General features: G+C 50.9%; 3 protein-coding genes across 3 annotated transcripts; 1 reads left to right on the forward strand and 2 right to left on the reverse strand.

Annotated features, from left to right (window-relative positions):
* Nucleotides 1–304: 304 nt before the first annotated feature.
* On the reverse strand, nt 305–1,636 carry JN550_005187 (uncharacterized protein; the record flags this gene model as incomplete). Its single annotated transcript, XM_049316787.1, has 1 exon — nt 305–1,636. One exon carries the CDS (start codon nt 1,634–1,636, stop codon nt 305–307), a length of 1,332 nt encoding a protein of 443 aa, XP_049172988.1.
* A 2,131-nt stretch (nt 1,637–3,767) lies between these two features.
* On the forward strand, nt 3,768–6,201 carry JN550_005188 (uncharacterized protein; the record flags this gene model as incomplete). Its single annotated transcript, XM_049316788.1, has 4 exons — nt 3,768–3,950; nt 4,029–4,410; nt 4,481–4,585; nt 4,754–6,201. 4 exons carry the CDS (start codon nt 3,768–3,770, stop codon nt 6,199–6,201), a joined length of 2,118 nt encoding a protein of 705 aa, XP_049172989.1.
* Nucleotides 6,202–6,479: 278 nt separating this feature from the next.
* On the reverse strand, nt 6,480–7,610 carry JN550_005189 (uncharacterized protein; the record flags this gene model as incomplete). The annotated part of the gene is made up of 1 exon (XM_049316789.1): nt 6,480–7,610. One exon carries the CDS (start codon nt 7,608–7,610, stop codon nt 6,480–6,482), a length of 1,131 nt encoding a protein of 376 aa, XP_049172990.1.
* Between the last annotated feature and the right edge of the window lie 7,961 nt (nt 7,611–15,571).

The raw sequence follows: 15,571 nt of genomic DNA on the forward strand, positions 1-15,571 counted from the left end.
GACGCTATTGACAGGATCTGCGACAAGATAGCTTGGATTTTCCCAGACCCGGTGCCTGTGTATAGGCAACATGAGGTCCAGGCCTCTCCGATTGCGATGATACCCTCAAGGGATACCAGCCTCTATTTGGTCCTTCTAGAATGGAAATAAATCTATTCCGCTCAACAGCATATTTGCGTGCATGGGAAATGAACGGTCAGCATGCTCGATCATGAAAACTTCCTTAATATTCCAAAAATCAATAACGCTATCTATTGGGTATCATTGTCTATCATGCCTCGTAAAATTGCTCCATTCTGTCCCTTCATTTCGTCACCTGCCTCAGCTTTGACACCTTCCGCGCCGGCGTAGAGTCGCCGAAAGGCGTGCGTGGAGTCTGTCCTCCACCGCCACCAATCTTGCCCCAAAGCCGCTGCGCGGCGGGCGTGAGTCCTCCGCCGATGCGAGGACTACTAGGAAACTTGGGTACCGGTGTGCTGTCGACTTTGCCAGTCATCCCAACCTTGCTCGACGTCCTCTTCGACTCTGAAATCTTGTCTACCATGCGGTGGTGGAGTGCTTCCCTCCTGCTTTGATGCTTTATCACGAAAGGGTTCGGCGTCGCATCGCCGGGGCCAAGATCGATCTTGGGCGCCCTTGGAGCCTCGTGCTCGGGCTCCTCGTCGTCCACAAAGGCGTACCTGTTCACGCGCGGCGTCTCGCTGCCAACAATGCTGGAGGTGGCCACACTCCCGGTTCGTCTCCCTGCAATGGCGTCTCGTACAGCCGAGAGAGACGGCGAGCCCGGCTCTGACTCCTCGTCGCTGACCTTTGGCGGCGCTAATCTTGTGTTCTGGTAGTTCACGGCTTTCGGCGCCGCTCTGGAGATAGCTTCGGATTTCTGAGCGACAGTCTCCATCGAGTCCTCCACGCTGTCCGGCTCAAACATGAGCGAGTTGTTGGGAAGCGCCTTCCAGCTGTCGGGCTGCGCCGGTCGTTCGTCGCGGTCCCGGATGGCTAGCCTATCCCGCTTGAATCCGTCATCAGTCAGGCTCCGCGTCTCGGCGAGCTTGGCCTCGACCTGCTTCTGTTTCAGCTGCATCTTCGAGGGCAGCTTGTTGCCCGCCCACAGCCATGCGTATTTCTCGGCCCTCTTGCTGTTCTGCCTGTCCAGCAGCTTGTAGAAGCTCTCGTTGTCTTCGCTCGTGTACTTGGACTGGAAAGCGCCCAGACTCATACTGGTGTCCACGTCCGGTTTCTCGGGCGGCGCGGACGGGACGGTGGAGTCACCAGACACAGAAACGGGCGTGTCCCCGACGAAGCCGCGCGGCGTCTGCGCTCCGGGGGCGAGGGACGTTCCGCGCCTCGACTTGTGCCGGCCCGGCGTCATGACCTGGTGCAGCCGCCTGCCAGCGCTGCTGATCCATTCCTGGTCCTTCGATTCCAGCGCGTCCAGATACTCCTGCTGCGTCTCGCTCTCCAGAAGGCCCGGGAAGAAGTCGCGGGCGATGATTTGCGACAGCGCGTCGGTGTAGGTGTCTTCGTCGAGGACCTTCTTCGGGCGCTTGATCCGCTTCGGCGCCGGCGGCGGAGGCATCAGCTCCATCTCGCTTCGCTTGCGCACCAGCGCGGTCGACGCGGCTGGCCTCGACTCCATGGTGGCAATGGTAGAATGTGTTGTGTCGTATGAGAAGGAAAGATAGCGGTCGTCAGAGTTGGTGCTACAATAGGTACCAACGTGGGGCCTTGACTGGACTGCCGGTCGTGCACAGCTGCACGGCGTGCTGTCAGCAACGCCACTGTGTCTTAGGCACCTTCACGTCTACTTAGAGTTCCAAGGTTACTGCACCCGCCCTACATACACAACGTAATTTCCAAAATACACTATCACTAGGGGCTTATCTAGGTCATGATGCCCAACAGTCAGCTAATTCATATTCGTCACGGGTCGAAACCGGGTTCCCGTAATATCCTCATTGAATCTCTGGCCGAGCGGGACGTCGGACTTCTCAAGCCTGGGCACAGAGATCCATTGGACGACACGTCCACTTGGACTGAGCTCCAGCCGGGGTTATTCAGCTTTTTGGAACCAACATGCATAAACATGAAACTGACTATATTCACTTCAAAGAACAACTCATGCATCTTGTCATTGCCGCGGCCACTTGGCCAGCAACCCACGCTGATCAGGCCTATCAAGAGCCTCTCTTTGTCGCAATAGCCGCCAGAGCGCTTTCATTCCTTGCTAGGTCGGGTCGTGAGCTCCACCGTTAGCCGCCTCTGGGTATAGCTCACCAATGATGGCACGCGGCGGCTAGAAACGAGAGTTGAAGAACAGCCGCCGGAGCATCCTGGTATTCCACTTCCCATTGCTAGCAAAACAGATATAGACTCTGGATCCCTCTGAGATCCCAGCCCTGAGTTGACCATGTCCTGGTTGTGTTTGAGACGAGAGATTCTGCCATGTTCGGGTATCAGCTTGTGGGACGCAAGCAAGAAGCGGCCACGCCAAGATGGAAACCGTGGACAATGCGAGCACCAGTGCTGCTGGCTTTCATTGCGGCGTCACTCATAATGGCAGTGGTCATCGAGGTTCTCGCACAAAAAAGCCAACGAGACGGCGCTCTTGCTCGATCACCCTCCATCGACGATATACCGTACCTGCCCAAGCTTGCATCCCTTTATCTGCCGACTATACTTGCGGTACTATACGGCACGTTTTTCGCCATCATCGACCATGATATTCAGCGTTTGCAGCCTTGGCTTGAATTGTCCAAGGCTGAGGGGGCCACTGCAGAAGATTCGTTGCTTCTCGACTATCATTCTGTGCTCGCACCTATGGTGCCTATCAAGGCAGTCCGTCAACGGTAAGCCTTGGTGCGGTCCATCAGTACTTTGAAATGCTGACTTATGGAGACACTAGCTTGTTCTGTATACTGGAGCTATTACGATTATCATTTTCGGCGCCAGCACCCCGTTGCAGAGCTCGATTTTCGGTGCTGGGTCTGCGTCTTTGACGCAACCAACTTTACTCTCGAGTCCCAGCGCACTTGTCCCTGTCCAAAAGCAGGCTTCTCTCCTCGATGCGACCATCATTCACGAAGGCTTCGCGATCTCCTGGCTGAACCAAACATATCCATCTTCGATGACATCTGGATCGGCGGTCTTACCTTTCTATCCTGTTGAGCGTCCACAGTTTGCAACAAGTTCCATTTGGCAAGGGTGGACTTGGCAATTACGCACCGACTTAAAGTGTGAGCCTGGAATCTACAGGAAAGGAAATAGGACAAGCTCTTTCGACAACGGCCGAGGATGTGTTGTGCCGGCTGAAGTAGCGGGTGGGGTCTCTTCGAATGGGGGAAAGAATTTGATAACCATTCACTACACCAGCTGGTACAATAACGCAGAACTAACTGGCTACATGGAGAGTCCGACATGCGGCTCAGATTTCAGGAACCAATTCATCCTTACGACTCTTTTAGATACCGCCGCGCCGGGAAACCCCTCAGCCCAATTCTGCGAGCCGGTATACTATAAGAAGAAAATCACTGTCGCCATCTCTGGAGAGACACTTAAACCAGACCTCTCTACTTTGGAAGAGGTTGGACCTGATATAGAACTCACTAATGAATAGTTCAACCGCACCGCGTTTGGTTATCTGTTAGGAAACGGAAATGCCGGCAGCGAGAATCCTTGGGCCATTGGAATACCCGGCAACAGCACCTATCGACCAATGGTATCAGGTAATGCAGAGATATGGCGATTTTCTAGACCCGTCTATAACAAACATGGTGGCATTCGCCCTGGGACTGGGTAATTATACAGCAAAGCAACTTGAAGACACGGATATTTTAGTCGCTGCTTTCTCCGCAGCACATAAGGCCTTGTTCTCGATTGCCATCTCGAAACTAGTCATCAACAGTACCGACTACCAAACCGGCATATCAACATTCAACGTATCAGGTATATTGGTCAGTAGGCCAATTTCCGCTGCTGTCGAGGGTCTACTTTTGTTGATCGCAGGAATGACCGTCCTGATATTGATCCAGTGCCGAAAGGCACATTTCAAATTGTCAAGGGATCCTGATAGCCTGGGAAAGATGATACTAATATTTAAAGAACATGAGACCGTCCTGAGACAATTCTCGCTATTGGACCAGCTCTCAGCGGATGGGTTGAGGGAATCAATTGGCTGTAAGCGGTACAGACTCAGCGACTGTGGAGACGCAATTGAGTTCGTGTCTGACGAAGAAAAGGGTGAACCAGTTCATCCGAAGCTTGGAGTTCTACAACACACCGCCCAAGATCCGCAGCCTAAGCCTCTGAGGCTTACCGAACTGCGGCTCGGGACTGGTGTGTTGATTGTTACAGCATTGGCAGCTGGGATGGCAATATTGATTTATCTCAAATCTCAAGAAGTCTCGCTCGGAGGTTGGTTCAGCCCACAATAAATCCAAGAGGCATTGGATAAAGGCATGTGATAAGGCTAACACTTGACCAGGTCTTCCACGGCCGTCTGAGAAGTTTGAGGTGCTGCAGATACTCGAGAACTATATTCCGACCATATACGCGACTTCTCTTGCACCGTTCTGGGCCCTTCTGACCCGTACTTTCTGTTTTGTTCAGCCGTTTCGAATGCTTCAGAGAGGAGGGCTCCAGCCACGGAGCACCATCGAGTCCAAATATACAGCGTTGCTTCCCCAGCTAAATATCGGGAGGGCCATCCGATCGAGACATTATATACTAACATGTCTTTGTTCTGCGACTCTGCTAGTCGACATTTTCGCAGTTGCACTTGGCGGTATTTTCAATGAGTCAACTGTTCAAGTCCAGTACCCGGTTCTGTTCAGTCAAGAACGGCAATTACTACCCGTAAGAGAGACTCTAATACCAGACAGACGAGGTGCCTACGTGTCTACAGGATACGGCGATCATTTTGAAGTTCTCTTCAACAATCTCTCGATCCATACTGACCCTCCTTCCTGGACTACCCCTGTTGCTTATTTCCTCCCATTCTCTGAAAACACAAGCGTACACGGCTCCACAGATGAGTTACGGGCAACAACAAAAGGCATCTCCGCTGAGCCAAATTGCGCAGCCCTTTCGACCAGTCCAACTTCCAATCCAGGTGTGGATGTTGTAGTAAACGCAACTACTCAACGGTTATCCCTGACTTATGAGCTACCTGATGGGCCGAAGATCTGTGGCCTGGCTGGTGACCTTGTCCTTGGCAACCTCGCTGGACTCAAAGCCATGGAGAGACAAGCAGGCAATTCAACTCTACATATAGGGTTGGAGGTGTTCAAAATGCTCTCCGGAGCATTTTCTCAGCCTAACAGCAGTCCAAGCGAGACTTTCTGCTCACAAAAGTTAATAGCTGCTTGGATCAGAGTAAATGTCACAGGATCCGGCAACACACAGTCTCCTGTCGCGTCGACTCTAATCCACTGTCAGCCCACAATCCTGACAGCTCTATACGACGTCACAGTGAATTCCCGAGGCCAAGTGACACATTACCGCAGGATGGGTGACTTTGAGGAGTTGATGCTTTCCCCAAACAACCGAACGTTATCCCTTCGGGATGAGGTCATGTCCAGTTTTCAAACAGGGTACACGGGTACTTTCCACAACACAACATTCAACACGAACTGGATGAGCGCCTTCTTAAGCTACGTGCTGAACTCGACATCACACATCGACCCACTGGAGGCGGTACCAGCTGCAGATGTTATGCTCCCAGCCCTCGAAAGCGTGTACCGCCAGCTGGGTGCGGTGATGTTCGGGTTGAACCCGAGCTTTTGGAACTCCACGCCAGATGGAACGGCCCTGGTTCAGGGGCACGTAGTAAGGAAAGAAATCAGGATATTCATGTCCAGAGAAGCGGTCTGGGTCAGTGTGGCGATCCTGGGCACCTACATCGTCGTCGCTCTTTTCGTCTACGTCAAGGGTCTCGGGGTCACGTTTCCACGCATGCCGTCAACCATTGGGTCTGTCCTCACTTATGTAGCAGCCAGCCAGGCAGTGAGGGAGTACGAGAATCCAACTGCAGGGTATCAGAAGAGTGGCAGAGTGAGGACCTACACGTTTGGCACATTCATCGGGTGTGATGGGAAGCCGCACGTCGGTATTGAAGCCGATCCGTTTGTGCTCCCACTCAAGAAAGAACCTCGACGCCTAGCATTCAGCCAAAAGAACCAGTATGATCACCCAGCGTGGATTTAATACGCTATGGCCGACATGAATATGTGGTCTAAGAACAACTTTCGACTCTAAGCCCACATATGACCAATGATTGGAACGGGCTCTTGGCAAAATATATCAAGCGCGGCTCTCGGGGCAAATAATGTCTTGAAGCGATTGTATTTAATGCAATAACCGTAAATGAAACAGTTCTCGTACGTGCCCGTAAATGTGATCAAAACTATGTACAAAAGAATGGCTGGTATCCTAAACACCAACCCATGCCCCGTTGCTGCCCATAAATCCAGTCTTCCTCAGCTTTATGCCTTGAAGGATCGCATCTTGCGGCCCGCTGCGATCTTGAGTTCTGATGACTGTCCCGCGGTACAAGTGGTACCGGCAGCCATCGACATGACAACAGACCACTGGCCGGAAGCACATTGTTGGAAAGAAGACCCATTGACGCAGTTCCACGCGCCCTCGGTCGAGCAGGCCCCTGTCAGCTGTCCACTTTGCGAGCCCGATCCCGATCCGCTTCCGGCCGATGCGGTGGCGGCAGGTGAAGTAGCCACGCTCGTGGCTTGAGCTGCTGTGGTCGTTGCTATAACTGAAGACGCAGCGGCAGTCGTCTTGGTGAGGAAAACGCCACCAGGAACGGATGTTGCTATTGACGTGGCGACACTTGTGGGGGCAGCAGTGGCACTCGAACCGCCACCAGATCCAGATCCAGTATCACCAGGGGTTACGCTCGTGCAGACAAATTCGCCGAAAAATTGCCAGTCAGTACCTTTGTTGACCTCGACAGAGTCACCAGGCTGAGGAATCCAAGCATCCTTTCCTGCGCCGTTCTGAGTGTTACAATTGTTCTCGCTGGCGATGTTGGCGACGAAGAGGTCGGGTAGCTTGTCGAAGTTGCTCTTGTCACCGCCAGAGCCAGTAATCTCGACAGCGCCACACTCCATGTAGTATTCTCTGTTGCCAATGCGGTTGAGCCAGCTCCATGCAATAGTACCCTTTCCGGTGGGAATGTCGGACGGAATCGTGAAGTCGTATGTAAAAGGGTCAGGAGTCTCGGCAGTACCGACCATGTTGCCCTCGGTGTTGCGGGCAGGACAACCACCCTGGATGGTATGGATGACTTTGAAGACACTGTTCTTGGTGGGTTCGGTATCGTATGTGATTGAAATTTGGCATGATCCTCCACCATGGACGGCTGAACCCTGTAGTTGCAGTGTCTGATTTGATCCCTGGGGATACGAGTTGGTAGGGCCGGTGTAAGCTTCGTTAATACGACGACAGGGGAAGTCAGAGCCCGCTGCGTCCAAAGGACGGCCATAGCCATCTGCGTTAGTTGCCGTGGTAAAGTCGAAAGGCTTGGGGTTGACGAGAAGCATGTGGCAGTTGGCGACGGCGAGGAAGCCAGTGGCAGCGGCGATCTTTGCGCTGAACATTTTGAAAGATTGTAGTGATATCCGTACCAGACGAATAGCAAAAGTTTTTGTGCGTGTGCGTGTGCGTGTGCTTTCCAAAGGTGGTTTTACTTGGACTATAAGAACGCGCAGAATTAGCCAATGTCACACATATTACCCTCCCTTAAATCAAAACCCAATATTATATTTCTTGCCTCCGCGCACAAAGCTCGTTGTTGCCGTCGCATGTCGAAGTCACAAAGCTCCGGCCAGTTGATGCCACTTGATTCTGACATCACCTGACAGGAGGAGATGTCTTCAACAAAGGCCAGGTCTGAGATTCTTGGGGACCCCAGATCTCTCTGGGTTTGATATCGCATGGTGACAAGGCCATTGTGGGGAGCAAGCATGATCGAGGCTAGATAAAAGACGGGCTTACCAGGCTATCGCTTTGTTCGATCAAGCAACAATAGCGAGGAGAACCAGGTCACAAGAGTTTGGTTCAAGATTTGACGAATATCTTTGGACAAGCTGAGAAGCCTCTCAAAAGAAAGTAATGCACCAGGCGGGTTGGATCAAAGAGAACTGAAAAGAAGGGGTCTAGCCTCGAAGGAGTGAAGGGAAGACCTGTTGCAAGATGCCGCGAAAGACTGTTTACTGCTGGACGAGAGAATGGAAACGACCGACTGGGACTGGGACGAAACGAATGACTTTATAAGTCGATGTGAGGCAAATCAAAAAGAATGGAAGGCAGCAGTAACTGGCGACTAGTCATGCAACGTGATGGAGGCTAGAGCACGAGAGGAAGACGTGCTGCAGGAACAGGCGCTACTTTAAGCATGATTGGACCTGAGAGAAATGGAATTGAACATGGTTCCCTTGGGGTGTCCAGGTCCACTTGGGCTGCCAGGTCAGCGCAGATGTGAATCCGAGCACTCAGCAGCCAGTGGGCGCAGCCATTATGATCGCTCGCTCGGGTTTCGAAGCATGTGGAGATCGACGGAGGTTGCGCTGAGAGACAGGGGGGTTTAGACCGCAGCCGGATGCATAGTCATGATTGGCTCACTGCCATTCCAATGGCTTGTTTCGACTTGGCGCGGAATACGACTAAACATCTTTTTCGCATGCAGCCCCCTCCTGCGTTGAACGGCCGCCAATGAGTTGATCAGCCCCTGACTAGCCCACTCGTGTAGGTAGGTGTCAAACAGCCCAAAGGCCTCTCTCCGTAACGCCATGTATGTTAACTGACGTGCAGAAGGAATTGTGTCAGAGTACAACTTGAAAACTTGTCTTGACGCCGATGAGTCCAGAATAAGAACAAATATGCAACACGTGAGACCAATTTTTAGAGATGGGACCTGCAGTAGCACCCACAATATGTCGCCCCTTTTTAGTATCTGGCCAGTTTGGGGGGGGTTGCGATTGGATATGTGGTGGTCGTCGTCGTCGTATGTGGTTGTAAGAGACATGTAAGCCGGTTGCCCTTTTTGGCACCTGCAGGCCGCCAATCAGGCCGCGCAAAACCATTGACCCGAGAAACGTGGAATTCCAGAAGCATTCGCTCGAGGTCAACGATGTCACCCCCGCGTCGCTTGGCTGCATCCACAGTGACCGCTGGTTCTTCCCTTAGGTGCACTTCTCTGGCATTACTTTTCGCCATGTCTCTCGCCCGCGCGGGGTTCACAAAACACGAGAGTCGGGGCGATTCGCCGCTCGAGACCAATAGTTATCGACTCGCAATGGTAAGTCTGAGGGGGGGGAGGGGGCAGTATCAAGGAGTGTCGTGGTTCAAGCCACTCGAAGCCAAGGGGCTCCCCGAGGAACAGGGTCAGATGGGAATTTGTCGCATTCCATTGGCAGCCTTTCAGCAAGACCGGATTCTGTCCTGGCTGCCGAGGGCCATAAGAGCGAGCTAGCCAGGGTTTGGCTACCAAGTCTGCAAGTCGGGATCTTACGAGTGCCATCTTGCATTTCTACAGGGTCCTGTCGATCCCTGACGGTGACCCCTGACCAGGCACGCTCGGGGCCACGACAGGGCCGCCAGCGAACGGGATGTCACCGCTGGCTTGTGGGGTTCAGGCTAGCCCGAGCCGAATGGCGCACTCCGTCTGATGGTGAAACCAGAGCGGTTTCGATGGCTTTGCTCTCACCTATCAGGCCTGTCCAGTTGCACGAAAGAAAATGCATTCGCATACTGCCAAATGGTGTTCGGCCTTCCACACGTTAGCATGTTCATCCAGTCTTTTGGAACTTCAATCGGCGTCTGGATATTTTACTGGTTCTCGAAGCGCATGTCGTCACTCTCTATGGGCGGGAACGAACCCGATGTGACTTGCTGCGTCGTGTGCTCAACGGGCTCGTGTCCAGCATCCATGGTCGCCACTGGTTTACGGCGCTCGCCGCCCTTTGGAGGCCGCATGAGGCGATCCCTAAGGGCCACTGAATGAAGCCTTGCCTGAGCCCCAGTCTTAAGCTGCCGCCACCGCCGACGACGACCCGGGCCCCCATGTTAAGCCCGCCGCTAGCAGGCGACCGATGGAAAGCAGGGGCGGCCACGGACAAACGGGGGCTGTCGCAATCCAAGTCCTTCAACTACCGGTAACCTACATCGTACATTGTACGGAGTACTTATGGAGTGATTAGCCATTCTCATGCCTCACGACGGGGTCCCCTTGCGCATGCCAGCCCAACCGGCTCATTGCATCGGTTGCATTTGACCCAAAACCAACAGGATCTAAGTTAGCCACGCGGCTTTCTAGAATTAAGGGTATGACATAGTTGTAGAACAACTAGAGGATTGCTTAGCTGGGAGGACTCCCGGGCGAGATCAACAGTTTGGTGTCTTGACTCTCCATAGAACATCCCCCGCCGCCCCGCCCAAAAGATGGTTGCTTGAATTGCTTGAATGTCACGTATAATGAAAGGACCATGCGAGCGTGGCGCAGAGCCGGAATCACTGGCAATCCCGTCATGCCTGTCTGGGGAAATTCCAGATGATCGACAGTCCCGGTCGGGGATGCGAACCCACAGGGATGTTCTTGATGAAGAAAGCCAAGGAGCGGGTCAGAACCTTCGGATGAATATTTGCATTGACCTTGGCGGCCACAACGGCAACAGCTCCGTGAGGCCACCAGATTCCGCGCGGGCCTGCGAGTAAAAAGAAGCATTCTACCCATGACTCCTGGTCGAGAGTAGACCATGATGAGGTATTCGCTGTCGTATTGCCATTGCGTACTCGCCACACTTACTAGCCATTCTTAACATGTCATCTTACTGACATGTGAGGTCAGCTCAGACCTGTGCCACTTGGAGGCCTATTTACGCGATGTAGGACGATGATCCTAGAACTTAAAGAGGCCAAGAAGAGGTTCGAAATAGAGCCCGATGAACAGCCTTACGCCCGCTGGATGGAGGAAGACAGTCAGTAACAAAGTACATAACCCCTGAAACGCAGCTATATGCACGTAATTAGGCATTCGCAGGCCCTGTGTTAAGCCGTAAGCACTACTACGTAGTACTGGACTGACGGTGGGTGGGCTGTTGGGGGCTTTGGGGCGTGCAGTCATATCGCAATACAGCCTGCGATCAATGATTCGGGAATGACAAAGAGATTACGCGGTATTAAAACACGCAACGCTTGTCACCAGTCTGCATACTACCCAGGTCAGGGGATGACCGGTAGAGTCCACAGGCAGAATATATACTTAGATCTTCTTATCTTCTACCTCGCTCATCTGTAAGGCAGAACACAGCCCTCGTGTAAGTCGACTGGGGTTACCATCCCTCGTGCGTTGGATCATACTCCGTAAAGTAGTTGACCTCACAGAGGCTAGTTCTTGTATTATTTTTTGTTTGAGACAAATCGAATCTTCAGAAGTTAGCTTGATCGGCGTTCTATGTGAATAGTAGTAGGATTGCGCCCTTATGGCTTTCTTGCAGTCGTGTGTCGGGAATGAAGGGTGACAATGCTCCACGTTAAGCCTCTAGTCTGTCACACTTCCACCTAGTGACGACGTCTGGCCAATCATGATTCCAGCACAAGAACAGGATCGCAGGTATGGAAGATTGTGCCAGGTTTGGCATTTGGCTTTCTTGCCGACTACTGTAGTCACCCCCTGCCTTTCCTCCCTTCGATTAATGCCGGTGTTCTCTTATTATTGTCTGATGCATGTCATACTCGAATTTCCCCTTCGCCTACTTCAGGGTGTGAGAAGATCAAAGGAAAGTCGAAACATTCAACTGTTGGACCCTGAAAAATTTCCCGTGAGCAACACAGATGATTCCGAGACTCTTTGACCAAAATAGTAAGGATCCAATCAATCAAATCCGACTTCATTGAGGGACATCATGGCAATTCTCACGATACGTTGTAACACATTTTCTGAAATGAGAAAAGGTGCGTATGTTGCATTAAGTTTCTCAACATCCAAAGCAAGCTGCCGCAACTCTGAGGTGGTACCGGTTGGTGAAATCGACCGGTACAGCTGAAGCGTTCTGGTTGACTATATATCAACATCGAATGCCACTACACACATCTAGATTTGATGGCATTGACAGGGGTGACAAACTATACCGTAAGTCCAACGTCTTCTTGGACTGATACCATAAAACACCAGGGCGGCTTGCTGGAGATGAATGTTGACAAGATTTCTGCTGCACGTTGCGAGCTCTTTGTTGGTATTATCAAAAGCCAAGATCACGGCTTCCAGTTGCAGATTCGCCGCATGTTAGAGACTGCCAGGAGATACTAAGGCTCGGGTACTAGAATTTATCTTCATTTGCATTAAATTCTGTAGGCGCCTTTAGAAGAGCATGGCATATGCTTACTAGTTCGGACTTTCCTAAACGAGTCAACTCTATAAAACACACAATTATGCTGTTCTATCATACGCATAGGGTTTTCAGATACGTTCTACCATATTTCTCTTACAGTTGGACCAAGTACGCATGTTTGCAATAGGCACTTGTATTCAAGCCAGTCAGAGTTTGGTGAGATATTTGGCGTATTATCTTCAGATTCCAAGAATTGCCACCATTTTATAATGATTATATAGAGTATTCATCTTAGCGTGGATATCCCCCAAAAGCCCACAGGGTTCCAGTTCTGCCTTCCTGTTGGGTCAACCTCCTGCCTATCTGGTTAAAGGGACGCAGGCATCTGATTGGCCGGACAGACTAACCCTCGTCCGCCATGGCAATGTATCGGACTTGAGTCCCACTTCAAGCCCTATCCGAGGTTATCCACGTGGAAAAGGGTGTTAAGACCAGCAAATCAGTCGCACTCAAAGCTATTTTCAAACATACACTCTGGTGAAACTGTTCTTGGTGCCAGATCCGGCAGGAAGTAGTAGCGCTCGCAAAGGAGGGCACGCCTGTTTTGGAGGACATAAGACCATCATTAGCCCCACAAGGACCTTGCTGTCAAGAACATTTGCACACAATATACTGTTTCAATACAATTTCCGGTGGATTAGCTTGATTTACCGGAAAGAATCAATCAGTTTGACTGTCGTGGGTTTTTATAAATAACCAACCATCAAGTGGCAATGAAACCCACCCTGGCACTCTTCACGGCTTTCGCCTCCGCCGCTAGTCTTGGTAGGCGCGCGGATCCGACTTACTTCAGGGTGTCCAGGTTCAACGCCAGCTGCATTGCGGATAGTACGATGTGCTCGTAAGGTGCCACCTGGTTATCCTCTTACACAAATCATGATTGCCTGTCGCTCCTTTGAATACGGTTGTGCTAACGGGTACCGATATTTAGGTATGGGTTTGTCGTGGAAAATACTACAGCATGCGCTGCGTTTCTTCAGGGGTTCGACTTCCTACCGGAGGTACAACTGACAGGCTGCACAAACCCAGTCTACTCTTGGTCGATTGCCCACACGATCAAAGGTGGACTTGCACTGCGTATCACTACAGTCTCGTCATCCGATTCTTCCAAAAACATCACAGGAAAGCACTGGATCAGTAGTGACGAGCTATCGAACCCTGGGGAAGGGGCAGCCACCGACCAGAGCTATATTGGCCCGAAGAGCTTTGGTGCAGTTATCTGGTAGGAGAAGATGGAATTGTACACTAGAATTGTACACTAGCAAGCGCAGTTCGATTAAGACTCCTCACATTTGGAAGAAACCGATATTTCTGTGAAAGCGGCATTCATTGTTCACTGTTTACACCAAAGGCGCAGTAGCCCCTTAATAGTTGAGTCGAACATTCACCGCTGGAGGAATTTAGGCAATGGTGTCAATAGATTCACTACTTAGCATCGCCTGCCGCAAAGTCGGTGTATCACAAATGTATGCTTTCGTAAAACTCGCGTTTCTCGGGTGCCATATAGAAATCACGCACTCTAAATGAAACTGCGCGAATCGTCGATTAAGTTAGCAGGTATCGATATGTCTAAATTACATTTGAAGGCATTGTATGACAAAGTACAGAAAGCTTCCTATCGAGTAATTAAGCTTGGCAACACTCTTGATACTAAGTTCCAAAGTTGATTATAATTAAGGAGTCCTTAACTGCTGTATTATAGCTCGATATACTTTTATCAACTGCATATTAAGTTAAATCGAACTGTGTTCTGATAAATGTATTGCACGTCGGGGTTGCGTTCCCGTTCCCTAGGCATCAGTCGGTTTGCTAATTTCTTGCCCGCATTTAATAAAGCTTTTAACAGGCAAAATAGCCTTACTGCTTGGCAGGTCGGCGGAGGGACTTATCCACATGTGAGCAGGGGATAGCCAATACAGTATTGAGAACCGAGCAGGTCGGTACCATTACAGGCCAAGCCAGGGTGTCCCTTTTATATAAAAATTGAAAGGTGTCAAAAGATGATAAGAAACGGTACCAGTTAAAAAGCGAGAACGAACCAAATAGATGTTCAAAAAAATTAGTTTCCCCCCCCCGAAAGGCAAGTCAAATTCCACGGCTCAGGATTCCCAAGCCGTGCCTTATTAACAGAATTGTGACGTGCAGCAGTTCAGAACCACACTTATAGATTATGGCAAAACAGTGGTGGGTTTTTCGCTAGATTGAGTTCCCCAAGTTTTCACACATTAGACAGCCTATATTCCGGAGTCTGCATCTCATTGGGCCAGACCAAAATATCTGAAAAGGTTGCCTGTCATTTCAACACCAGAGTACTCTGGCTGTCGAATACGAAAACGTCTCTCTTGTGGGCTGGTTCTGGCTTCTGTTAGTCTTGGTAGATGATACTCCATCGGCTCTCCGATTGCTTCTACTCTTGACGACATTTATAGATGATGCGGCATGTCAAATATTATTAGAGACAAGGCCTGGACTCTACCTTATGCCCAAGTGTTGTCCGCCATTTTCCATTTTCCTTAGCAATTCGGTACTTGCACTACAATCTAAGTGTATTCGAGGGATACTACGCCGTTGAGAGCGAGCCTGTGGAGACGGACAGGTTTTGCCTCGCCTGAGAGGTCGTGCGGGACGCGAATAGAAATACAACATTGGCAAGAATCCATGTTGGTCGCAGGCGGGAGTTGCAACACGAAGGGATGAACTGTTCGGACTCTTGTTGAAAGCCGAGCGCCCGAGTGCCTCAAATAATGCCAGGTATTTACTAAAGTTACTATGTTTCTATGTATGTTTAAGAATATGTGTTCTTGGTCGCGGTGATTGACTAGAACATCATTGCCACGCCTTGGCTCGCCAGGAGCTGGACCATATGATCCCCCATTTGGTCACAAAATGTAAGAAGTCAGCAATGAGTGAGAATCTTTTCGGGAATAACTTTGAACTAACGGCGAGCCCATCAGCCAAGTCCTGGTCTCCTTCATGTATGCCAAGAAACGGGCAGTGGAATCGAGACCGTAGGAGTAGGCAGAGTAACTGCAAGGTACAGCCGCCCTCTATTCGTAACCGCCACCTTGCTTGCTGATCTGCAGCTCAGAAGGAACAAGCCAAGAGAATAACCTGCAGTACAGACGAGGATTGCCTTGGAGAAATGCTTAAACAATGACTCAAATCTTGTG

This window comes from Neoarthrinium moseri (genome assembly GCF_022829205.1).
Source record: "Neoarthrinium moseri strain CBS 164.80 chromosome Unknown scaffold15_Wmoseri_CBS_16480, whole genome shotgun sequence".
NCBI lineage: Eukaryota > Fungi > Ascomycota > Sordariomycetes > Amphisphaeriales > Apiosporaceae > Neoarthrinium > Neoarthrinium moseri.